Genomic DNA, 26,789 nt, shown 5'->3' with positions numbered 1-26,789 from the left:
AAACCATAAAAAATTTTGAATACAAAAAGGAAATATAGAGAAATATCTGCAAAATTAACCATAGAGAAATATATTAAATATTCCATAATACATAACATAATTATACCATAAGGCAATAGAGTTGAGGCTAAGCACACTGTAGTAACAATAAATGCAAATAAGCTTACATCATTTTTTTAAAGAAAAAGATTTTCAAATTGGTGTGAATTGTGCATGCATACATGTACATAGACACACATGAACTTTAATTTTAAACTGTATAAAAAATAAATAAAACAAAGTGATCCATAAAGGCTAATGGTGAGAGAATAGATGAAGTATTTTAGGCAAGTACAAACAATAAAATACCATAGTTTGCAATCGTGATATAAAATGTTGATGAATATAGGCCATAAAAACATAAAACTATACTATTAAGTCTACTTTATAATGCTAAATGCCGTGATTCCCAACAACATATGGATGACTGAATAACACAGTGAACAACTCCCTAAATCAGAAAGAAAAGAAATTAAAGAAGTCAAAACACCTAATTCTGGGAGGCATTAATATTCACAAACCAACTCAAGAGTCCAAAAATTGTCAAATGTTATAGAAGAAAAATGCATAAATCAAGAACTCATAAAAATATAAGCATATATTTATGGATCCACAGATAGAGTGAGGGATATTAATATTCTTCTCTCATAATTTGACAGTTTAAATAGTCAAAAATAACAAGGATGGAGAATCTAAATAATCCCAAGTTATCTCTTACTATTTTGATATTTGTGTGGGTTTTTGTCAACAAAGTATATATGACAGCAAGGGATTATGACAAATGTTTTCTATCTGACCATAAGCCAATATGATTCAAGATAATCTAATAATGGAAGAAAGAGCCACATACCACAAAAGAGATGCTAATGGTTGAGAATACTAGGGTAGAAAATGAATGGAGAGAAGTGGAGAGATTTAAAAGCAGGGTAACTCTTAGATATCAAGATAGAGTTACCAGGTAGCTATACAAACTTAGAGTTTTAATACATAGACACCATGTAAAAACATTAGTCTCTCAAGGGCCCAGCGTAAAAAAGTAAACATGTTGAAAAAAGTAACTAATAAAACTGGTTATTTATTGAAAACTGCTAAATCAGAAATGGCAAACACAAGCTCCCTATCCTGTGCAAACAGAAAGTATTAATAGCATGTAAACATTTGGGTTCACATTTTTAAACAGATGGGCACATCCTGATAGTGTAAACTTCCATACAGCATGCCCCTGCTTGAAAATATCAATCACACAAATGAGGACAAATTACTTGAGCGGTATGGTGGTTCCACATTCAACAATCTCGTATTTGTTAGAAATTTTCCACTACTCTTGGAATAATTTCAGAAAGGACAAAAGCATTTTTTCAAAGGTCATGGGTTTATTATTATAGATTAGGTTCATTTGGAAAAAATTATAACTCTTACTTTCATGCTTTGAGTGAATTATTTTCTCAGGTTGATTCATCATCTTTATATACCTTAAATGTCACCAGAGATTCATTTGCTAACACATGCTACAATGCACTTTATCTTTTTCAAGTGCAATGGGAAATGCTGAACAAGTTTTGTTTAGCAGTTTTACTGCATTTTCAAACACAGCTCCTCTCACAAGTTTATAATATAACACATTTATGAATACAATTATAGAAAAGAAGAATATATAATATCTCTATGCTTCTGCCCAAAATGTATGCAGAGTTGGCACATCTGGTTCAATAAGACTTCAGCATTCTTTAAGGCAGAATCATATTATCTTTGGAGACCCAGGTGCTGAGTATTCATATATATGAAACTACTATAACCAAACTTCAACTGTACATATATATTTATACATATGTAAAATCACTCCGATGTAACATACAGCAAATAATTCATTTCTACATGAAAATAAATAATTTTCACTCTATAATTCCTTTCATGATTATACATGAATATATGTATAAATATACTCACATGTAAAATGCATATTATATATTTATGTATTTACAAAAACTTTGAAATTGTGAATAGTATATAGCACAAATTCCTATACATTTATAGCACATAATTACATGCACAGAGAGAGCAAGAACTGTTTTCACTGATATGGAAACAGGTAAATCAATAAAGAGGTATCATTCTTTTTCATGATTTAATTTTGATCTTATCTGGAATTTGTCTTCTCAAGTTTATAAACCATCACTAAAAAGGATACAAAACCTTTCTGCTAATTTCCTTTTCTGCCTATAATATTGTTCCTTCCCACATTGTCTGCTGTTCATTCTTTACAACCTTTGACACTACATAACATATCCCAAAACTGCTTTTTGAGTGAACTGCAAACTTTAGACCTCCAGCCGGAACTCCCTGAGTTCCAATTTTTAAATAATGACTATTATCTCTATTTAAATTTCCCGCTGCCCACTCAAGCACAATTAATCTAAAATTATAAGGTGATTTTCCCTTCGGCTTGCCCCTCCTTCCAGAGTCTCACTTTCGGTAGGCCTAACTTTCTTTTTGACGAGTCAGATCATCTCAAAAAGCATTCGCTTCTTGCTCTCGCACAGAAACAAGCCAAGCCCTGTCCCGAGTCCTCCCTCAATCTCCCACCTACCACAATTTCTCACGGCTGTCATCGGAATTCAGAAGTTCAGGTTAATACTTCCTTTAACTTTGGCAATAGCAATCGATTACCGATGGTTTTTCCTACCTGTTCACTGTTTAGTCGTTTATTTTTCTAAGTATCAGTTCCCAAACCACAAGTGGGGAAGATGTTTTGGAAGTTCTGCTCCTAACCCAGTAGTGGGAAGATCCACGCCTAAGATGTCGTGTTGCGTTTCCAGCCCAGGAGCTTCCAAAAGGTGCCTGCTTAGCAAGGTTAGTAGGGGAAACATAGCAAGGCCCTGCTGTGCAGCAGGGCAGAAATGAAGAAAGCTGCCCGTGGATGGCCGCAGTCATCACAATGATAAAACAATGCCCCTGGTAAACCGCCAGCTAGCAAGGTTGCAGACCCAGCTCAGCACAGGGCGCTGCAACGAGGTCCAGTTGGCCCCGGATTTCCCGTGTTACCTAGAGCCCAAGATACATGCAGTGAAACTGTACAGAAAAGCCAAATCCAGTCGGTCTGTTTCAGTGCTACTCTTTGCAAAATTGGGATAAAAAGAAAGAAGGACCTCTTCAAAAGTATTTTATTTCTTTTTCAAGTTCAGGAATTAGCTACGCTTGTATTTGTATTCTGCATTTTATGAGAAACTGACACTTGGAAGAGAATTGAGTACTTGGGCAGGTATGGGAGACAGTAGGCCTGAGCAATTCTGAATCAAAACTACAATTTCTTTATCCTGTGTCCTGCTTCTGCTTCTCACTCCTGAGGTTTTAAAAAAAAAAAAAAAAAACCCACAAAGCTTGTTCTGTTCTGTAATAATAACTACAGTTTCATATTAAATTAAAAGCAAAAAACAAAAAGTGGAGCGCACCGTGATGGGAACCCCCATTGCTTCCAGCACTCTCACGCCCTTTACTGCCTCCCTAGGAGCTGTGGCTGCTGGAGGCTTGAATCAGCTGGATTTCAAAGAGGAGCCAAAGGACCAGCAGAGAATACACTATAGGCCAGCATCACCTTTCTAGAGTGTATGGAAGGCAGAGACCTGGCATCTTCTGTTTGAGAACACTGAAGCTGTTCTCAAGTTCAGACACAACCTGTTCTTCAAACAGGTTGTGTCTTTGCCCAAAGTCACCCATCTAATTGGAAGAAGAACATCGCAAAGTTGCCCCCACAGTGAAGTTTGTATTGCTTGTGGCAGGAGCTTCAATAATTGCTGTAGTAACTGAAGGAAAAAATACAAGGGACCCCCCCAAAATGGAATTTTTTAATACAAATTGTATATTTATTCGTACATGTTCAAACTTCAGTCACCTTCAAAATATTCTCCATTTAATGCAATATGCCTACTGAGACTTTTTTCCCACTGCTCAAAACAGTTTTTGAACTCCTTGATTTTGATGTCTTTTACTGCTTCTGCTACTTATTATTTCGTCTTTTCCACAAGGCAAAACATTTTCGTTTTAGGACTTTTTTCACCTGGGGAAACAAAAAAAAAGTTGCTTGGGGCAAGATCAGGTGAATAGGGAGGGTGGGGCATGGGTGTCATGCCATATCTGGTCAAAAACTGCTGAATACTCAGGGTAGTGTGGGCAGTTGCACTCATAAGTCACCCATCATGAAATAGGCAAGCACACTGAGACTTAAAAAAAAAAAAAATCACTGAAGCTCGATGTAGCCTCTCACAAAAAAGCCAGCTGGTAGACTGATACGGACAGGTTCCTAGAACACTCAGCTAACAGGGAAAGCCCGTACTACAAGGGATCTGCCCTCCAGAAGATAATTCTGTTTATTTTTTGGGAGGATCCAACCTCCTATAAAACTTCAGCAGCTTCATCCAGAGTTTCAAGATGGGACATCAGCAGATGCGAGCTGCTAACTCCAATAGCCTCTCTCTGAAATTTATTGTTCTTAAAGTACTGTCTCCTAATGTTTTGTTTACATAAAATTCTTCCCTTTTAAAGTCCAAAGCTAATGATCACAAAGACCGTTGTTCAGCTAACTTTATCACCTTGACATTCTACAAGATCGACCATCTCTGTGTTTCGAACACTGAATTCAGAGTGTGAGTGATTGCAGGGACGCAGCTCCACAGAAAGGGGCCCCATCCCTTGCTCCTGCATGCAGCCCCTACGCTACTGCAATTCTTTCTATAGTGAGTGTCAGTGGAATGACTGACAATCTTCCAGACCATCTAAAAAAAAAATAGCTAAGGGATTACATTTGCTTGAAGGGTAGACAGGTAAAAAGAAAGGATTGAGGAAAACTTAAAAATAATAACCTTTTTGACAATTGAGTTCATATTTTTGATGAAATGGCTGCTTCCCACAAATGATTAATTGCAGACCAGTCAAGTCCGACAATACCTTTAATTTTCCAATTAATTAATTTTTTGTTAAAACTTATGAGCTGTTTATTTCTGAAATTTTTTATGTGATATTTTCAGAACGTGGTTGACCAAGGGAAACCGAAAACCCAGACAGGGAAACTGTGGATAGGGAAGGGGAATACTGTAATAAATCTCTCTTTTTTAAATTTTAGTAAGAAAAGTTTATATAGTTCATTGGCACTTTCTATCCTCGATATCTGATGTTCTCGCATCATCAAGTTTTGTCACAAAGTTGACATCATCTATCTCTAAACAATTTCAGAACCAGGAGGGTTTTTCAATATTCCTGTTGCCTCACAAAAAGATGATCTGGTACAGATAGGACTTGGGCTCACTTGGTAAAACCTCTGTTTGAGTCCAGACCCACGCTATGGAAACTGACATTGTGTGCAGGTGGGGTAGTTTCAGGTGAACTATGCAATTTCCTAACACCAACATCAGCATTCCTGGAACTGGAAACAGCTCTTGGGGAAATGTAGCAGATTTCCGTGAAAGACCTGTTGGACCTTCCTTTGGAACACAGAATCAGTCCTGTATTAGAAGTAAAACTGAGTAACATGGTCGTCAAAACTATTCTGCATGTTAGTTCTGTAATCTCTACCCCCGGTTAGAGAAATTTAGGAATTGTACTATTTAGAAGTAACTAAGACCAAAGGACATTTTTTGGTGCAACACAATTTACTTTATTTTTCAAAGGCCTAAGTATAAATTGTTTTAAGTTTGGACATGCTTTCCTATATAATTCCTTCCCTGCTTAGGCTAGATGTATTTTGTGTATCACTTTAAGACAAGAGCTGTTCTCCACAATTGCCTCATGTTTAATCTTCATGTATTTGTTCTTTTGTATTACCAATGCTTGGATTTTGGATTTTAATTTTTATGTCACCAAAATGCCATCTTCTTACTAGAGATTTCTACGAACCTATATTAAGTCATAAGTTGTTTTTCAATTTTTTAAAATCTTCACCCAAGGGAGTATATCTTTATTGATGGGCAGGGTAGAAAGAGAAAGAGAGAAAGAAACATGGATGTGAGAGAGAAAAATCCATCTGTTCTCAGCTGAATGTGCCCAGACAGGGGATCAAACCTGCAACTCAAGGGCATTTTTCTTTGGAGAGAGACAGAGAGAGAGAGAGAGAGAGAGAGAGAGAGAGAGAGAGAGAGAGAGATTGGTTTCCTCCCATACACACCCCAACCGAGATCTAACCCGCAACCTACATACGTGCCCTGACTGGGGATCAAACCTGTAACCCTTCAGTTTTTAGGAAGATGCTCCAACCAACTGAGCCACACAAGCAAGGGCAGAATCTATTTTTAAATTTATTTTTATTGTTGACACTATTACAGATGTCCCCATTTTCCTCCCCTTTGCCCACCTCCACCCAGCCCCTGCCCCTCTTCCTTCTGGTCATCACCAGACTATTGTCTGTGTCTATAAGTTATGCACGTATGTTCTTTGGCTAATCCTTTCACCTTCTTTCCCTCAGTCACTCGCTTCCCTCACCTCTGACAGCTGTCAGTCTGTTCCATGTATCCATGCCTCTGTTTCTATTTTGTTTGTCTGTTCATTTTATTAATTATATTCCACATATAAGTGAGATTTTATGGCATTTGTCTTTCTCTGACTGGCTTATTTCACTTAGCATAATAATCTGTAGGTCCACCTGTGCTTTTGCAAAAGGTAATATTTTCTCCTTTTTTATGGCCATGGAGTATTCTATTGTGCAAATATACCAGAGTATTTTTATCCAGTAATGAACTGATGGACACTTGGGCAGCTCCCAATTTTGGCTATTGTAATTAATGCTGCTATGAAAATAGGGTGCATATATTCTTTCAAACTGGTGTTTTGTCATGTTAGGGTAAATTACCAGAAGTGGAATCACTAGGTCAGAAGACAGTTTCATTTTTACTTTTTTAAGGTAACTCCATACTGTTTTCCACAGTGGCTGCACCAATCTGCATTCCCAAAAACGGTGCACTAAGATTCCCTTTTCTCCACATCCTTGCTGGTATGTGTTGTCTGTTGATTCATTCATGGTACCCATTCTGGTATATGGGAGGGGATATCTCATTGCAGTTTTAATTTGCAACTCTCTGATGATTAGTGACATTGAGCATTTTTTCATATGTCTGTATGACTTCTTTGGAAAAGTGTCTATTTAGGTCCTTATCCAATTTTTTAAATTGGGCTCTTTGTCTTTCTTGTGATGAGTTGTATAAGTTCTTTATATATTTTGGAAATTAACCCCTCATAAATGTATCATATGTTTTGTTCATGGATTGGAAGAATTAACATCATTAAAAATTCCATGCTACCCAAACAACCTATAGATTCAATGCAATTCCTATTAAAATACCAATGGCATATTTCACAGAACTAGAAGATCTAGTGGCCCTAAAAATGTATATGGAAAAACAAAGACCTGGAATAGCTTCAGCTATCATGAGCGAGAAGAACAAAGTTTAAGGTATCACAATACCTGATATCACACTATACTAAAAAGGCCACTGTAATCAAAATAGGCTGGTACTGTCATTAGAACTGGCACTACATGAATGAAACAGAACAGAGAGCCCAGAAATAAACCCATGCCTTTATGGTCAATTGATACTTGACAAAGGAGGTAAGAACATACAATGGGGTAAAGACAATCTCTTTTATTGGGAAAAATGGATAGGTACATACAAAAAGTGGAACTAGACCAGCAACTTACACTATACACAAGAATAAACTTAAAATGGGTAAAAGACTTAACTGTAAGCTGCAAAATCATAAAAATCCTAGAAGAAAACATAGGCGGTAAAATCTCAGACAACTCTCGTAGCAATATTTTTGCCAATATATCACCTAGGGAAAGGGAATCAAAGGAAAAATAGACAAATGGGACTACCTCACACTAAAAAGCTTCTGCACAGCTACAGAAATCATCAACAAAATGAAAAGGGAACCCACTGCATGGGAGAACATATTCGCCAATGATACTTCTGATAAGGGGTTAATTTCCCAAGCAACTCTGGAATCTTGCCCAAGAGCTTTCCTGCCGTGACCCAAACCTGCAATGTCATCTCTAGGCCTTTGGCTGCAAAAATGCAAATGACCATATCAGACTTAAGTTTGTTCCTTATCGAACCACCATAGACTCTTTTTTGTTTGTTTCATAATTTTATTTAAGCAAGAATTAAGGATAATACCACTTGTTAGTGTCATATTTTAAGGGATTAAAACACTTTGTAACCGAGATAACACAAAATCATTTAGGATGTTTAGAAATGCAGCATAAAAAATTAAAGTTGACACTGTGGACACTTAGAAGACCAGGAACAAAATAGAGTAGCTTATGCCAGGGAAGTCTCAAGTAGAGTAATCTAATCTGTTGAATATCAGAATTCAGATATGCTGCAAAGTTGTAGAAGACACAAATTGCAGACAGATAATATTTGGATATTTTGGACCATCTACTTTATCCTTACTCCCTCATACATTTGCATATATGTAGAAATAAATAATATTCTGTAACCCTGTGAATATGCATTTTTTATTTTAAATTGTTGTGCATGGAGGTAGATAAAGTATTAGTTGTACAAACACTTTATTACATTTCTTCTTGGGAAGACACTGTGAGAATTTGTGTGCTAGTTTTCATAAACTCAAGAAAAATGCTCATTTATTGAAGAATTGATGCTGATATGAAGTGATGAATTATTACACTGTAGAGCTATTTGCTTAGAGTGCATATGCTTTAGCATGTTATCACCAATTCATCATGTCTTATGTTACTTGGATTATATGCAACAAACCATCAAATGTAATGACCTTAGTTCTCTCCCTCCGGCTCCGTAGGGTAAAATCACACTCCTCCAAGGCAGATTCTCTCATGGCTGTGTAAGGGGATGGAAAAAAGGAAAACCATATCCCTATCTACCAGAATGATTGTGGCTACATTAATCTTCCCAAAGGCACTAAGCTATAACTTATATTTTATTTAATAGTCTATTTTTATAACAACAGTCAGAATGCAAAAGGCAATTACATTCTTCAACACATATGGGGTTGTGTTCAACATTTAACCTCGCACCAGGGAAAACATGAATGAGGTCTCGCAGTCAGTGGTTCGTCTGTCTGACATGTACCAATATGCGTACCGGACTTGCCTGGCTTGCCTTTTTAAATTCTTGCTCAATTTGTTTTTCTACTTCATTCAGTGGAAGGCTGCACATGCCCTCAGGGCAGTGTGCAGTACTTTCCGATGAACAGAAAGAACGTTGCTGACAGAACAAAAGCTTCATGAAGCCACGGAAATGAAAAGGGTTTTATAAACCATGGTTATTATTACATTTAGCACGAAAGGCTCAGATATTGATAGGAGGAGATGTAATTATTTTTTCATTTAATATATTTTGTTTTACATTCCTAAGTCGTGCTGGCCATTTGTCACTATCAGTGGTAGCAAAGTGGAAAATTATAGCAGCTAGATTATTCCATAGTGTTCACAACGATGACCAGCAAGATTTATTTTCTGGTTCATGCCAATATTCGACACAGCTTAAAATATCTGTGACAGGCTGGTCATTTCCTGCCATTGACTATAAAAACAGTAACACTTGAGGTGAGAATAGGAAGAAAGAGCAATCTTTTTGAAACTGAAACTAAGAGAAGAAATATGCTTTATTTACTAACTTCTCTTTTATAATATCATTCCCTTATAGATTTCTAGTTTATTTTCAGTGAGCTGAAAGAGGCCCAGCTGGAGAGGAGCTGATAATAGCAGACATGGAACTAACGACTTCAGTGAGAATACAGGAGTTAGGGCCGAGGAACGTGGTAGTGCTGACAGCTGTTTGGAGTTGGGGAGAAAACAATGATGACGATGATGATGATAACTAACTCATTCAGAGGGCTGTAAAATACATTTTGCTGAATCCTCCACAAAACTCAAAACACAAAAATGGGAGAGATAAGAATATATTTATGCTTATGTTCACATTACAATAAGGAAATTGAAGATTGGATAGATTAAGTGGCAGATTAAGTGACCAGGTAAACTATATATAGCAAGTATGCTATATAGTTATGATACATCATAGGTCTTTTTTCTAAATCTGACATTTTATATCAAAGAGATGTAAAAATTAGGTGCTCCCAAATCAAGTTTAACTTGATTAAAGCAATAATATTGAAAGACAATAATAATTATAACACTAATATGAAGAGATAATATACAATATGATTAATTTTTCCAAAGGATCGTGCAAGCCTTCATGCACAATTTCTGGTATGGTATGAAAGACTATAGTACATTGTCTCAATTAAAGTGCCGTGCATATTTGTACAGTAATAGATCAGGTAAACTTTAACTTGAATTCAGTCATACTAAATACAATTCGAGTAGATAAATATGATATAGACATAAATTGGTTCATCATTTAAATAACGTACTCAGTTAGAATACCAGTTATTTTCCTCTTTAAAAAGTTTTTCTTAAGCTTGCTAGTGAAATCTAAAATCAGAATGTATAATTCTGTTATAGATAAGCCATTACCATTCAAACATGGAGTTTACACTAAGTACCAGGTATTTGTGCTAGGCACAATAGCTACAATTTCATATCCAGCTTAACAAGAACAGAAAAAAATTTAGAGGAAGTATAATAAAAATGTATATCATGGCTAGAAATACTTACCTAGTGGTGGTGGTTAATAATTTTTAGAAACATCATTAGTGATTGTTCAACCTGTGTTGCCCTAGACTTTAAATACTGCTTTTGTTCTTTTAGTGTTTATTGAAGCTTCACTATACATTTGACATTGTGGCAGAGGGAGAGATTAATAAGTCCGTGTTCTTGCACTACTGTTGAGTGCAAGGTAAATGGAAGGTAAATGTGTCACAATTAAATCCTGAAGTGTGACAGGTATGACTATAGAGAGGTGCACAGATTTTAATAAAATACAAAATAGAGAAGAAGGGATATGTCCCATCTACTGGGAAGTGGATGTCTTCAGGAAATGTTCCCTAGAGGAAGCGATGGCAGACAGGAAGTGGGGGAAGGGTGGGGAGGTTTTGAACACAGCACACAGTGGAAAGCAGCCTGTACGGTGCAACATTTCTGCACGGTGAAGCTGTTTTTCCTTTGCTAAAAATTTTGCAACTATCTAACCAGAAAGAATACAAATCAATACATTACAAAGATCTTGACAAACCAAATGAGCTGATTTCAGACTTCTACTCTATAATAATTTTATTAAAAGGAAAGAAATGACAAAATTTCTTGAGACTTTAGAAGGGGAAAGTTTTTGTTCCACAACTGCAGTTCACGAAAGTTCTTTTTATTTTTCAGGGCCGTAATATAATATATTACTCTGATATGTAAGGTCTTGGGCAACAAACCTAATTTTTTTAAAGTATACTTAAAGATGTCCACTAAGTCATTTTAGAGATGAATTAAGTACCAAGAATGAAGAGAACAGGACTGCAGTTCTTTTATTTAGTTTTGATGCCAAATTAAAGAAACCAATAGGACTAGCTATTCTCAGGTGGATTTTAAGTCTGAACAGTGAAGCTGGACTTTGTATTAAGTATTACAAAGATCAGCCCCTCTTTTGTACCTTCGAATTTTCTGGAATCAAGAAATGTGTTAATAAAACTGTATCTGGTGTTCAAGTGTCAATATTGTCTATTGTTTATAACCACTGGAAGCATAACTAGGTTACTTCCATACAGACATTGCTTTCAAAGGCTATAACATTTACATAGTTTGTAGTTTACAAGGACAATAGCCAACAATTGGTTCTCTCATCAGAAATATAGAGCCAAGTTGGGGAATTTACAGGTCACTTTCATGTCAAAAAACTTGAGAAATTAAATTATTTTTTCCTCTACCTTTAACACTATTCCTGAATGAAAATGCACAATATCATGTGTCATTACATTATCTCTGTGTATATCTTGTTTATAAGACCTGTACATGTTATTACATGTTTACTATTCTTAAATACACATAAAAATTTAACTATATAAACATGCATAGAAAAAAGATTAAAGACTGCAATGACATAATAACATTGGTTGTATGCATTTAATACAAGTATGGATGGTTGTTACTTTCTCCTTTAGACACATCTATTTCTTCATTTTGTTTAATAGGCATATAACATAATTTTAAAAAATACTTGTTTTTTCAATTATGCTATTTGTTAACAGGGGCCTAATATTTGACATATAACATTTTTAATATATTTTATTGATTATGCTATTACAGTTGTCCCTTTTTTCTCCCCCTTATTCCCCTTTGCCCTGTACACCCCTCCCACCATCCTTCCCACACCTTAGTTCATGTCCATGGGTCATACATGTAAGTTCTTTGGTTTCTCCATTTCCCATACTATTCTTAACTGTCCCCTATTTTATACCTATCATTTATGCTTCTTATTCCCTGTACCTTCTCCCCTATTTTCACCCTTCCCCTTCCCCACTGATAACCCTCCATGTGATCTCTATATCTATGAATCTGCCCCTGTTCTAGTTGTTTGCTTTAGTTTGTTTTTGTTTTTGTTTTGTTTTGTTTTGTTTTTTAGGTTTGGTTGTTGATAGTTGTGAGTTTGTTGTCATTTTACTGTTCGTATTTTGATCTTCTTCTTTATCTTAGATAAGTCCCTTTAACATTTCATATAATAAGGGATTGGTGATGATGAACTCCTTTCACTTGACCTTATCTGGGAAGCACTTTATCTGCCCTTCCATTCTAAATGATAGCTTTGCTGGATAGAGTAATCTTGGATGTAGGTCCTTGCCTTTCATGACTTTGAATACTTCTTTCCAGCCTCCAAGGTTTCTTTTGAGAGTTTTATTTTTTTAATTTTGTAAGAAATCATGAAATAGAGTACTAGAAGGGGTTACTTCTAAAAATATAACAAGTTCTGACCTTGTTTTGGCTCCTCTTTATCTTTACATATTTTATAAAATTACTGCTCATATGTTACTTTTCTGGAAGATATAATGTTTATTTCTAAAAAGATTTTTTTAACTACATGTACTCCAATAGCTAAATGGACAATTTAGGTAATAAAATCTACATCGTAGAGTTTGATAAATAATTTCAGGCTGGCAAGAGGTGCTAATTCAGGTATAAGAAGACAAATATGCTACAACCTGCCCTTGGTGAAATCAAACCAGTCATTTCCATAGCTGAACAGTTGAATGGGAAGCTTGTAAGCAACTGTGGACTAGGGCCATCCATAGCAATAATATAATAGACATTTTTAATAATGTATATTAAAATCTCTTTTGTTTATTCACTGTTATCAAAAATCTTAAAGATTTCTAATATATCAGTTTATTTTTTTTCAATTTCCAGGCTCTTGAGGTGAGGACTAAGCCTAGTAACAGTGACAATTGTCTGACAATTTTAGTTCATTGGGTTTACACTCAAAAGGAAGTAAACTCAAGACTGTTTTCTCCTGCACAACTGATTTCTTAATGTAGATTGTAAGGTGGTTTTTAAAAAGAAATAATTGAATTTGAAAATAGACACATTAACTGAGATTTATTACCAGATTCCTAAACATATTTTTTGGACCAAATTTTCAGTCTCTCTTCTTTTTCATTCTCCCATGGTACAAATTACTTTATTGATTAGGAAGCTATGGTCTGAATGCACAATGAAAATCTATAAAGAGAAACTCATTTCAGAAAGAAATTAATAATTTTAAAAGTGAAAAGCAGTTTTCCTGTTCTTGATCTTATAATCTATTTTCCATTATTTCCCAAGTGTACTCCAAACATCACTAATTTATGGCATAGTGCAGATAATCAATTTAAAGTGAGAGAATTACACAAAATAAGTTTCTCAAGGCTAACTTCTAGTTCTTACACTAAAATAGTTACAGCTCTGTATCCCCAAACTAAAGATTTTATAATAGAATTATACTGTTTTGCAAACATATTCAGTGTTCAAAATTAATAGAATAACATTTCCATATGTTGTTTTACGAGTTATATAATTTATTGAGGAAAACAAGCTATTAATATAAACTATGAGTAAGCACAAACATTCTCAGTGGTAGGGCAACTTATTATATATATGTTAGGCACTGTGTTACAGGACTTTCTATATGCATGATCTATTTTAATCCTCCTAAAACTCCAATAAGCAGATACTGTACTATCCATTTTTTTAATCAAGAAAAAAATTAGGCTTTAGGGATCATTCAACAATCTTGTTCAAGTTCTCATAGCTGAGATTCAAACCAAAGGTATACCTAAATTTGCATACTTGTGTTGTTAAACATTATATTGTTGTCTCTCTCCATATAGTTAAACTAATTCATCATCGATTTAAATCTTCTACTTAGGCTTCTTATATGGCATGGGCCCACCCAACTGGCCTATACTAGTAAATGCACAGCAATAAATTAGGAGGGATACTGCTTATATTACCATAGGCATGGTCTCTTGTTGTGAGGTCATGTTTATGTCGCCCACCAGTCCTGAAAGCTTGTGTGTTTGCTAATATGGAAATGAAAACAAATGCTGTAACGCACAAAGGGGTGTCCAAGTCCTGGTCATAAGGAGTGGGGATAGAAAGAAAAACTGTATTACTTTAACTTTTAATTACACAAGGAAAGTATGAATATGTAAAACATAGAAGCAGTGAATGTTCTCTTCCACCCCACCCCTAAAATCTTAGTAGAGATAACAAATTTCCCACATGAATTAATTTTGTGGGGCCTATTCTATACACAAACACACACACCCTTGCTTAAAATTAACAAACATTGATTGAACTACATTACATGTTTTGCTTTGGGTCTTTTTATCTCTTATAGTAATGCTTGAAATCTATTTCTGTCAGTGCAAATAGACTATTCTTTTAAATTGATTAGTTGTCTAATTAAAACACTAGTTTATTTGACCCTCTTCTTATAAATAAATATGTAACTGGTTTTCAAGTGTTGTCTATTACAAAAATAAAGTGAAAAATCTTGCAATTTACTTTCGTGTATAATTTTTAGATATAATCATCTAAGTGAAATTGCTGGGTGAAAGGGTAGGTACATTTATGAGAGCTACTGCCAACTCCCCCCATCCTTGTAATATGCCTCTGTGCATTAACTGTGATGCTACGAGAATCGGTTCTGTGGTTGTTGTCACAATTTCAAATAGATCTCCCTGCCTCCCAATAAATTTAAGCAGGTCTAAGAAATTGCTGTTGATAGCTTAGTAGAATAAACTTTCTTAGTACTTCCCATTTATGTGTTTATAATTCTTCCAGTGACAGAGAAATTTCTAAAAGGAGTCCTTTCTACTTAGAGTAGCAACAGCAATGCATTTTTTGCGTGGCGCTCCTTACTACATAGAAGGTAACCTCCATAGAAATGTGCACGTTTCGATCAGTATTGGATTACTTTCTAAAATAATTATTAGCCAGCTTTGGATGCATTTCAAGTAAATAAGTCTACATTCTTAAAAGAAAAGATAGTGCCAAGACAAAGCTATAATGAACTATGAGTAAACATTTATAACATAACATAACAGAAGGTGAAAGACTCTGTGAAGAAATCTTGGGTATTATTCTGAAGGGCATTTACAACTAAGCACTAAAAAAAAGGCTTTTCCTATCTTCCATGCATCCCCAAAAAGCAATAGTCAGTGACTAAGTTGAAATATCCTAGCAAAAAGCATTATTTAACAATAATTAAAATTTTTTGTATTTTTCAATACTTTTCATTTTTATTGTTTTCATTTTGAAATTATAATTTCAAAATTACTAGTTTCTCATATGTACTTCTTTGGCTACTATAATATTTAATTAATTACTTAGAATTATAGTATAATGTACTATCTATAAAATATTATAGTATAATATACTACATTACTTACCCAGAATTAAATATACAGTTTTACATGAAATTTATATGATAAAAAATTAACTGAGAATATGGGTTATTACAGACTGCACATTTAAACAGTTTTCCCTCCAGTTAAGAATTTTGGCCCAATAATAAAATATATAGGTTAATAGGAAATTATCCTCTTATACTATTAGTGAAAATTTTGGAATTCATGGAAATACATGTAACACTGAAGCTATGTTGAGCATAATATTTCATGATTAATAAAACAACTTAGAATCTTTCACTGCTTCATAGCCATCATTATAGCTTTTGTTATTATTTTCCTGAGATCTGATTATTTCTAAAATTCACTTTATTTTGCTAAGCTCAACCTTTGAAGTAACAGTTTAAATATATAATGTTCACTTTTGCTAGAAAATATTGTATAGGTACAGTAATAATTCAGCAATATAAAATAGTATATATTGTAATAGTTTATAATCAGTATATTTGATTGTGTACATTCTCTTTTGATCCAAAGTATTTTTTATCAGCCTTTAAAAGAAAGTATATATCTAGTCCAGAAAGTATCAAACATATGCTGTTAAAACTGTCCCATAAATAACTGTCTCTAAAGAATATCTTGCATATTTCAGATCCTTGTGCCACACTTCTCACAGTCAAAGGTGAAATAAAAGAGAGAGGGAAAGAACTAATGGAAACAGACAACAGTACTGTGACCTTTTGGGGGAGCGGTGATGGAGGTGTTAGAGGGTATGGAGGGATAAATGGTGATGGAGAAAAGTCTGACTTTGTCACGCTCAAGAATGAGACATTACATAATTCCATTTGCGGAAGACACAAATTTTAAATTCTTTTGCATATCTTTATAAGCTCTTGCCACCTTCTCCTCCCTTAGCAGTTGACAGCATTCCACCCCAGAACAATGTTCTCTCTGCTAAATACTCCACACTCTCCACCTCATCCGCTTGAGTGATGGTCCACATATGACACAATACCTGATTTTTTTCCTCTTCTCTGTGGAAGTGACTGGTACCTTCTTTAGGTCCCATGGGTAACTTGTAACATGTCCATCACATCACCATTAATAGTTGATTATAATTATTTCATTACCTATTTCCCCTAAATTATGGAATCATTAAATGTGAGGAAATAGCTTTATAATCACTTCATTTAGGAAAAGTACACCTCAGAGATGTTAAAAATTTTTGAACAAGAGCTCTGGCCAAGATGGAGGTGTAGGTAGAAACCCTTCACTTCCTCACACAACCACAAGGAGGATAACGACCAATCTAAAATCAATAAACAACCAGAAGTGCCAGAAAATCAAACTGCATGGAACTCTTGACAACCAAGGAATTAAATAAAAAATCATCCAGAACAACCAGACCAGTAAGGTGGTAGACTGTGTGGGCCAGCTAAGAAAAACTGTGGTGAGGCTGACTTAAGGGGAAACTGAGACTCAGAGCTAACTGTGGACTACGGTGTGGGTTGCTGTGGTGGGAGAAACTCCCAGTCTCACAGGAGAGTCAGTTGGAAAATGCACCAGAGATGAGCAGGTGAGCTGCGCTGTTCCCTCTCTGGCCCCTCCCCCACAGGCAGCACAGCAAGGATGGTTGCCCCCCTGGGTGAATACCTAAGGCCCCACCCCCATACAACTTATCGGTTTCACAAAGACAAAGAAATATGGCCCAAATGAAAGAACAGAGCAAAACTTCAGAAAGAGAAATAAGCGGTGAGGAGATGGCCAACATATCTGATGGAGAATGTAAAGCCCTGGTAATCAAAATGCTCACAGAACTGACTGAGCATGGTCAAAAAATTAAAAAAAACAAATGAAAGATACTCAAAATGAAATAAAGCAAAATATTCATGGAACCAACAGTGACAGGAAGGAAACCAGGACTCAAAGCAACAACTGAACAAAAGGAAAAAATAAATATCCAACAAGAACAAAATGAAGAAATAAGAATTCAAAAAAGTGAAGAGAGCCCTGGCTGGTGTAGCTCAGTGGATTTAGCTTGGACTGCAAACCAAAGTGTAGCTCAGTGGAAAAGTGAAGAGAGTCTTACAAACCTCGGAGACAACCTGAAATGTTCCAATATCCAAATTACAGGGGTGCCAGAAGGAGAAGAACAGCAAGAAATTGGAAACTTATTTGAACAAATAATGAAGGAAAACTTCCCCATTCTGCTGAAGGAAATAGACTTCCAGGAAGTCCAGAAAGCCCAGAAAGTACCAAAGAAGTTGGACCCAAAGAGGAACACACCAAGGCACATCATCATTAAGTTACCCGAGATTAAAGATAGAGAATCCTAAAAGCAGCAAGAGGAAAGGAGAGAGTTACCTACAAAGGAGTGCTCATAAGATGATCAGCTGATTTCTCAAAAGAAACCTTGAAGGCAAGAAGGGGCTGGAAAGAAGTATTCAAAGTCATGAAAGGCAAGGACCTACATCCAAGATTACTCTATCCAACAAAGCTATCATTTAGAATGGAAGGGCAGATAAAGTGCTTCTCAGATAAGGTCAAGTTTAAGGAGTTCATCATCACCAAGCCCTTATTATATGAAATGTTAAAAAGACTTATCTAAGAAAAAGAAGATCAAAACTATTAATAGTAAAATGACAACAAACTCACAACTATCAACAAATGAACTTAAAAGAAAAGAAAAACAATGAAAACAAAAATTAAGCAAACAAACAGAACAGGAACAAAATCAGAGAAATGGATATCACATGGAGAGAATTCAGTGGGGGGCGAGGGAGGAATGGGGGAAAAGGTACAGGGAAGAAGAATAATAATTGGTAGGCATAAAGTAGATGGGGAGAGATAAAAAATGGTATAGGAAACAGAGGACTCCAAGAACTTATATGTACAACCCATGGACATGAACTAAGGGAGGGGGGGATGTTGGAGGGCTGGGGGGTCAGAGTGGAGTGGGGATAAAGGGGGAGAAATTGGGAAAACTATAATATATATAATCAATAAAAATACTTAAAAAATAAAAACAAATTTTTGAACAAATTTTTAATTGATAAATTTACCATTTGAGCATACGGACCAAATTATATCTATAATTAAAATTTGAGAAACCTCTAGTGGAACTTCAAGGAAACGGTCTTTAATTATAAGACACTATTTTACTCTTCTGTATGTTAAGCTGTATGCAGAAGTGTGGGTGGGAGTTTGACGATGTTGGGAGATTCTGCGGGTTGGGAGTACGATCACTGCATTAAAAACAAAGCTCTGCACATCTTCTCCAACGCTTGTTATTACGTTTCTCGTTGATAACAGCCATCCTTATAGTGTGAAGTGGTATCTCGTTGTTTTCATTTGCATTTCCTTAATAGCTGAGTTTGAGCATCTTTTCATATATGAATATCTGTTAGCCAGAACCCCTCATTCACGGCTGGTGGGAATATAAACTGCTACACGCAGATACATGAAGAGATGCTCAGCTTCACTAGCTATTAGGGAAATGCAAATCAAAACCACAATGAGCTACCACCTCACACTTGTAGGAACGCCTATTATCAACAAATTAAGTGATAATGTGTTGGAGAGGTTGTGGAGCAAAGGGAGTCCTTGTTCACTGCAGAAGGGAATGCAGACTGGTGCCACCACTGAGGAAAAAAGGATGGAGGATCCTCAAAAAATTAAGAATAGAGTTACCAGATGACCCAGAAAATTTGAGAAAATGTGTTTGCAAAGACGTAGGCACCCCTATCTTCACTGCAGCATTATTTATAGTGGCCAAGACATGGAAACTACCGAACTGTCCTTTCTTAGATAGTAGGATAAAGAAGACGTGGTACGTATATACAACAAAATACTACTCAGTCATAAGAAAAGATGAAATATTGCTATTTGTGACAACATGGATGGATCTTAAGAATATAATGGTAAGCAAAATAAATCAGACAGAAAAAGTCAAGAACCATATGATTTCACTCATATGTAGGATATAAAACTGAAAGTAAAAAATGTACAAATTAAGAAAATACAAAACAAAAACTCACAGACACAGAAAACAGTATGGTGTTTACCAGAGAGAAGGAGAGCTGTGGGGGAAAGGGGATCAAATATATGGTGACGAAAGAAGATTTGACTTTGGGTGGTGGGCACATAATGCAATATACAGATTATGTATCATAGAAATGTACACTTGGAATCCATAACATTTTGTTAACCAACATCACCCAAATAAATTTAATACAAATAATTCATACATATAATTATACTGCATGAGAGATTTATGTAAATCAGTAAAAAAAACTGTTTCAAATATTTTATCATGCATATTGGTTAATGTATGACTAGGAGCAAAGTCAATAAATTGTACTTCAGTGAAAAATTAAAAACAAACACACCTAAAACATAAACAAAATCTCTGGTGAAGAAAATAGGAGGGAAATTGTCCATATGATAGGTAAGAACTGACCTAAGATTTCTCATTATACACACTTATTTATCAATATTTTCACTTTGCATGCAACTATTGTGAACTTTTGTTATAACTTTGATCATTCAAACAGGGTTACCAACTCTGCACTTTCAATTTTCTAACTACTATCTGCAGGATTTGATAGTACGGTAGATAGTATTTGAGTCATATGATTGGCATAAAATTCCTGATGCTTCCAATGGACAATGGCATAAACATTAAAAGTAGATAATTTCAAAATTTACATATAACCATTATATAAGCTTTTAGTAAGTGCCAGGCTCTGTGTGAAGAATTTTAAGTGCTTAATTCATCTAATCTTCACAACAAACTGGTAAGAGAGGCTCCATGATTATCTTTGTCATTTTACATATTTGGAAACAGGTTTATTAAAAATGAATATCTTTCTTAAAAATATACAACCTGGAAATGATAGAAATAAGGCTTGAACTAGAAGCTGCTGATTTCTGTGCCCACGATCTTAACCACTGTTTTGAATTTGGGATGAAAGGAGTTTCCTGGTTATTTCAACATAGAATGGTATAATGCAAAACAGTTTTTAGTATATTTTGGAGATTTTAGGTTAACTTGGGAAAGAACAAATGAGTTAAAAAGAGAGAATGGGTTTGATAAATTAGTCCCTAAATTCAGGGATCTGGTGACATCACCCTAAGGAAACCTTGATAGTGGGTACTAATGGGATGATCATTGTACATGAGGAGATGCCTTTTGAAACAAATTGTGTGAACAGAAAAATAAAGGGAAAAATCTATCAGTTATTAAAGATTATAACTGATTTTATTGGAATAACTAGAGATTTCTACTAAAAGTTTGTAAATATATAGGGAAATAGATAAATTGGATAAAAAACCCAAAGTTCCAGTGCAAACTGGATTTTTTTCATTTTCACAAAATTTAAAAACATGATTAAACTATTTGAAAAATCTAAAGCTTCACTGTATTATATTCTTATGAAGAAGTGGTCTCTGTTGTATGGTACAATTATTTTAGAATCATTTGATTTAGTATCCTCACCCATGGACTTTTTTTTTTTCATTGCTGTTATAGAAAGAAGAAGGGAAAGAGAGCAATATAGATGTGAGAGTGAAACCTTGATTGATTGCCTCTTGTACACGTCCTGGCCAGAGACAGTTGGCACCTGGAACCGGGGGACCGGGGATGGGACTGGGGATCGGAACCGCAACCTAGGCATGAGCCCTGATGGGGAATCAAACCCACAACCCTTTCCTTACAGGACGACGCTCCTACCAAAAGAGCCACACCAGTCAGGGCCTAAAATCATTGATTTTTATCATTTAATTTGAAAACGTTAATTGTTATATAATAAAAGATGGCTGCATATAAGTTCTCTTCACATAACATACTCACTTATTTTGAATACAGTACAATTTTACTGTCAGAGTCATATTTTTAGAAGTGATCTTTGGAAAATAAAATCAAGTATTTTTATTCAGATATGGTTATGTGAAGAATTACAACTTTTTGTATATTCTTTATCTTGTGTGTTAGATTACATTATTTAAATTATTAACTTATTGATTTATTTGTCACATATCTGTGCTCATTTACCTGGATAAACCATGAGGATGCAAATATAAACATAACATTTCTCCCCAAGAGGTTTCGAGTCTCTTAATGGAAAATCTTTTAAAGTTCTAATTGAATAACAACTTATGCTTTGCATAAGAAGTATCTTTGTTCAGCACTGCTGTAATTAGAAAGAGAACCCAAAGGAACCTATAACCCTAAAACGTTAGCCAAATCACTAAGATTTGCTACTTGGATCTATCAGAGAGGTGATATAGTCAAATAACAGTAAAGATGGAAAGCAGAAGAAAGTTTCATTATGAGAATCTTATTGCAAGTCACTCACAGAGCTACAGATAGTATTTTCTTCAAAATATATTTGCTATTTTCCATAACAAACTTGTTAAGCACATGTGTCATATGCACCACTATTCTGCTGGGGGCTGAAGACAGATGCATAACCCAAGAGAATAATGTTTCGTCCCTTCCACAGCCTACCACCTATAGTAACCAATTTCCTGGATGTATAATCTCTGCCTGGATGTACAGATATCTGCAATTTAGTATGTTCTAAATCAGATTCATTTTCTGCTTCTCTATCAACTCCGCCCACGTGTGTCCCTGGGCCTGCTTTCTTATTTTGGTTAATGATAGCACAAGGCCCCGCGCTGCTACCTGAAGTCACCAGAAATCTCAGCATCGTTCCCACCCTTTCCTCTGTTGCCCTGACTACGGCACACACCATCTCACATGCAGTATGTAATCAAGTTCTGTCAATTATAGCCCAAGAAGATCCATGGCATTTTTATGTTGATCTCTTTTTACTGATATTTTTTTCTGACCCTCCTATCCTTCCAGGATTTAAGCCCCTGAGAGCAAGAACTTTGTCTGTTTTGTTCTCTGCAGTATCTAAGTCCTTGACAAGTGTTTGTTACAAACTGATTTCTCTTCCCCAAATAACATAACAATTAATATTTTTAGAAGATCGCTATTTGCCAGGCACAAGGATATGTGCATTGTAAAAATAATCATACTTAGTCTTTAAAATTACTCAAGAAGAGGTTGGTATAACAAGGTTGTTGGAACTTGGAAGCCCATGTTCAGAGCCACAGGGTTTTACTTATGTGCCCTGCTATACACCACTTATTTCTAAAGTTCATCTTTCACATTGTTATTAGCTCCACGTTAGGTGTATTACAACTGACTACAGCCTACATTTCCAGTCTATTTCTCACAGATTTCATTTCAAAAATCAATATTATAGCTTTGAGGGCCTACTCAATTCCCACATTATGCCATTCACTTCCTACATGTGCCTTTGTTGCTATTGATTCCTGTACCTGGAATTACTTGTTCCTTGACTGTTTAATTAATTCCTGTTTATCCTTAAAACTCAACTCCAAATCTCACTCTATATCTACTTTAAAGAGATAATGTGGAAGACAGATACATCTTAATTTACATCCTGGATTTTCCATTTACTGCTTGTGTGATTTCAGGCAAAGTCTTAGCCCTCCCGTTCCTCATTTTATTTTATTTTTTATTTACTTTGTTTTCTTTAAGTATAGTTGGAATACTATATTATATTAGTTTCATGTATACAACATAGTTCAGGTCCTTCATTTTAAAGTGGGCATATCGATACCTGACATCTAGAGTTATTTCTTTGATTACATGAGGAAACAAAGCAACTAGAACTTGGCCTCCATTGAAAAATAAGTCTATCAGGTTTCCAGGCAAGATGGTCGTGTATGTAATGGCAATACTTGCATCATCCCACGATCACATCAAAATTAAAACTAGGCCCTGGCTGGGTAGCTGCGCTGGCTAGAGTGTCATCCTGATAGGCCAAGGTTGTGGGTTTGATCCCTGGTCAGGGCACATCCAAGAATCAACCAATGAACGAGTAAATAAGTGGAACACCAAACAACAAATTGATGTTCCTCTATCTTTCTATCTCCCTGCCCCCCTCAAAATCAATAAATAAAATTACCACTAAACTAGAAATCAACTATCATTCATAATCTCTGTAAATCTAGCAGAACAGAACTCCTATAACTAAGAATATAAAGAAGAGGCCACATTGAGACTGATAGGAAGAGCTGAGATGCAAACTGGCTGGTCCCCAAACCACATGTGGAGGTTAAAAATCTGGAGAGATATCTTGACTGCAGAGATTCCTAATGAGGAGTGATTGATATCTGCCCTGCCTCAGACCTCCCAGCCCAGGGGGTCCAGTGCTGGGAAGAGAAGTTCCCATTACTTCTAGCTGTGAAAACCAGCAGCCACCGTGGCTGAGTGAAACAGAGGGCTGCTCTAGTACTAGTAACCATGTTTACTGCGGTTTTTAAGTAGCCTACTGCTTTTCACCAACTTGGGCTGAAACCTGGCCCAGTAAAAACCAGCAGTCTTCTGCCAGTGCAAGCATAAAAAATGACCCTTCTTTGTCGTGGCAATCACCATTTCCTGTTCTACAAATTGTCAGGAGGCTGGATCCCAAAAGAAAAGAGGAGGGGGGAACTTGCAGATATAATTTTTGAAAATGATTAGTTTATTGTTTTCTTTGAATTTATTTTCTTTAAAGAGGAAGAAGCTACTTAGCTAATTTAAAGATTTTGCCCACAATATTAATGATGACACATTATTTACTCCTAATACATGATGGCTGTATTGCAATTAGGTTCTGGATGAGAGTTTTCCTTTAATTCAATGACCATGTGTAACTCTCATTAACATTAAAAAATCTGTGAAAATGTAATGATTACAGATTAGAATGTACGGGGTTAATTTTAATTGCATGTAACTGCATTTCAATGGACAGTTTAGAAACAACCATTTCATTATAATAGCTAAATTTCTTAATTACAAGTAGCAATTGACTTGGGCAAACTTTCTGTGTCTACAGTCCTATTAAAAAGAGCACTTTGGAAATGTGAATTAATTTTTTCCCTTAGGAATATCATCTTTCCTGACAACTACTTGTAAAGGGGAGGCAGAAAAAGATGGCAGCAAGTTTAAGTCACATGTCGTTTTATGTAAGAAAACAAGGAGGCTATGAGATTTAAGCAATTTGTCCCTGTTCACATAACTATTAAGTTCCAGAATAAAAATTCATATTTAGTTTTGTACATATTGAAATCCTATACTATGGTGATAAAAATTGCTTGTGAACAATTTGTATTTCTATACTGTGGTGTAAATGTTTGTGTCTCCCTGAAAATTCGTATGTTGCAAACTTAATGCCCAAGGCAATGATGGTATTCCGAGGTGGGGACTTTGGGAGCTGATCAGGTCATAGGAGTGGAGCCTTCATGAATGGCATCTGAGCCCCTAGAAAAGAGGTCTCAGATAGCTGGCTTATTCTTCTGCCATGGGAAGATATGACCAGAAGTTTGAAACCCCAAAACAAATCCTCACCTGCTCATGTTGACATTTTATTCTTGGATTTCCAGCCTCTGGAACTATGAGGAATAAATGTCTGCAGTTATAAGCTATTCAGTCTGTGGTATTTTGTTATAGCTGCCTGGATAGGCTAAAGCCTTGCTTCTATAGATGACACTGAGTTGAAATCAGTATGACTATGGAATAAAAAAGATGATAGTCTATGCTAGAGATCTTCACTTGGCTACACATGTAAGAGATGAGGCTTATAATGTGACGTAGTACCAGTGAGCGTGGCTACCTGCACGGATGGCATTATGTCGAATAAAGCACATGAAATGGAAAAGTTCATTGATATTAATGACAAACACTTATTGAGAAAACTATGCACAAAGCATTGCATTGCTTCTTTTTAAAAGAAGGTTGAAGAGATAAGACAAAATTAATTAGATGCAATAAATACTTATGCATTGCTTTTTTAAAAGTTGTTGTTCAATTACAGTTCCTATTTTCCCTCTTCTCAGCCCTACCTACCCCAACCTCCCACATTCAATCCTCACCCCCCCATTGTCTTTGTCCATGGGTCCTTTGTACATGTTCCTTGATGACCCTTCTCCTTCTTTCCCCTGTTTTCCCCCTTCCCCCTCCCCTCTGCTCACTGTCAATTTGTTCTTTATTATCTAATCAACAAAACAAACAAGCGAGCAAAATAGAACCAGAGACATGGAAATATGCATTGCTTTCTAAGAGAATATTAGCTACATTTTAATCTGGAAAAAATGTTTATAATTTACTCAGTAGTTCAAAGCACATTTTATTTTGTATTAAATTATGAAGTAAATGACTAAAAGTCAAATAGATAACATTGAATATTTAAGATACAAAAAAAATATGTGAAGATTGTTAGTCCAACCACAACTTTATATCACAGGAGAAAAAAATCAATGCTAGAGAGTCCAATCGACTATTTAAGTTGTTTTCACAGGGCAAAGACTAGCCTGAGCATTCCTGACAAACAGTGTAAAACATTTGAAAGGGTTCAAATTGTCTTTAGAGTCGAAAATCATAGTGTTTCATGTAGCCATTAAATTCAATGTTACCAACTACAGCATAAAACATGTATAATAAAAGTGGGAGTAGAACTTTATACCAAGCTTAACACTGATATTCTATCAAAATTTGGATTCACCCATAGTCAGTGGTTTTCCCCACATATTAAATGAGTGTGCGGCTTTTTTCATTGAGTACTAAATAAAATCCAATTGAGTTTAGGCGCCATGTATGAAGTACATGCATCTTAAGCACTAGAATCACATTCTTTCTGGTGATTAAGATGTTTAAACAGGAACTGAAAATCACTGAGGGGAGAGCCCACTTTCCTCTTCCATTCCATTCTCACAGTGGGGTTCACAGTGGGGTACACCAAGTTAAATGGTGGACAAAGCTGCCTACATGCACATGTATATGAGTTGTTATTTTTGTTTCTCTTCCTTTCTTTCTTCCTCTGATTTTTGGTGACCTTTTATAGTTTTATTTATTTGAGTTGTTTGCTTTAATG

At 35.5% G+C, this 26,789-nt stretch overlaps 1 protein-coding gene across 2 annotated transcripts in view; it reads right to left on the bottom strand.

The window, feature by feature from the left end:
• Positions 1-26,789, bottom strand: part of MGAT4C (MGAT4 family member C) — a 229,136-nt gene that overhangs the window by 14,397 nt on the left and 187,950 nt on the right. Inside the window, exon 1 of one of the 2 annotated variants that reach the window (XM_053919474.1) lies at positions 3,929-3,979. The exons of the other annotated variant lie outside the window; for it this stretch is intronic. Coding sequence (XP_053775449.1) covers positions 3,929-3,946 — 18 coding nt within the window. The 5' untranslated portion in view covers positions 3,947-3,979. Of the gene's footprint in view, positions 1-3,928; positions 3,980-26,789 lie in introns of those variants that run through there. 2 annotated transcript variants of the gene reach the window in all.

Source organism: Desmodus rotundus, chromosome 3 (genome assembly GCF_022682495.2).
Source record: "Desmodus rotundus isolate HL8 chromosome 3, HLdesRot8A.1, whole genome shotgun sequence".
NCBI lineage: Eukaryota > Metazoa > Chordata > Mammalia > Chiroptera > Phyllostomidae > Desmodus > Desmodus rotundus.
The sequence above is the reverse complement of the archived record's forward strand: the minus strand, read 5'-3'. Positions and strand labels throughout refer to the sequence as shown.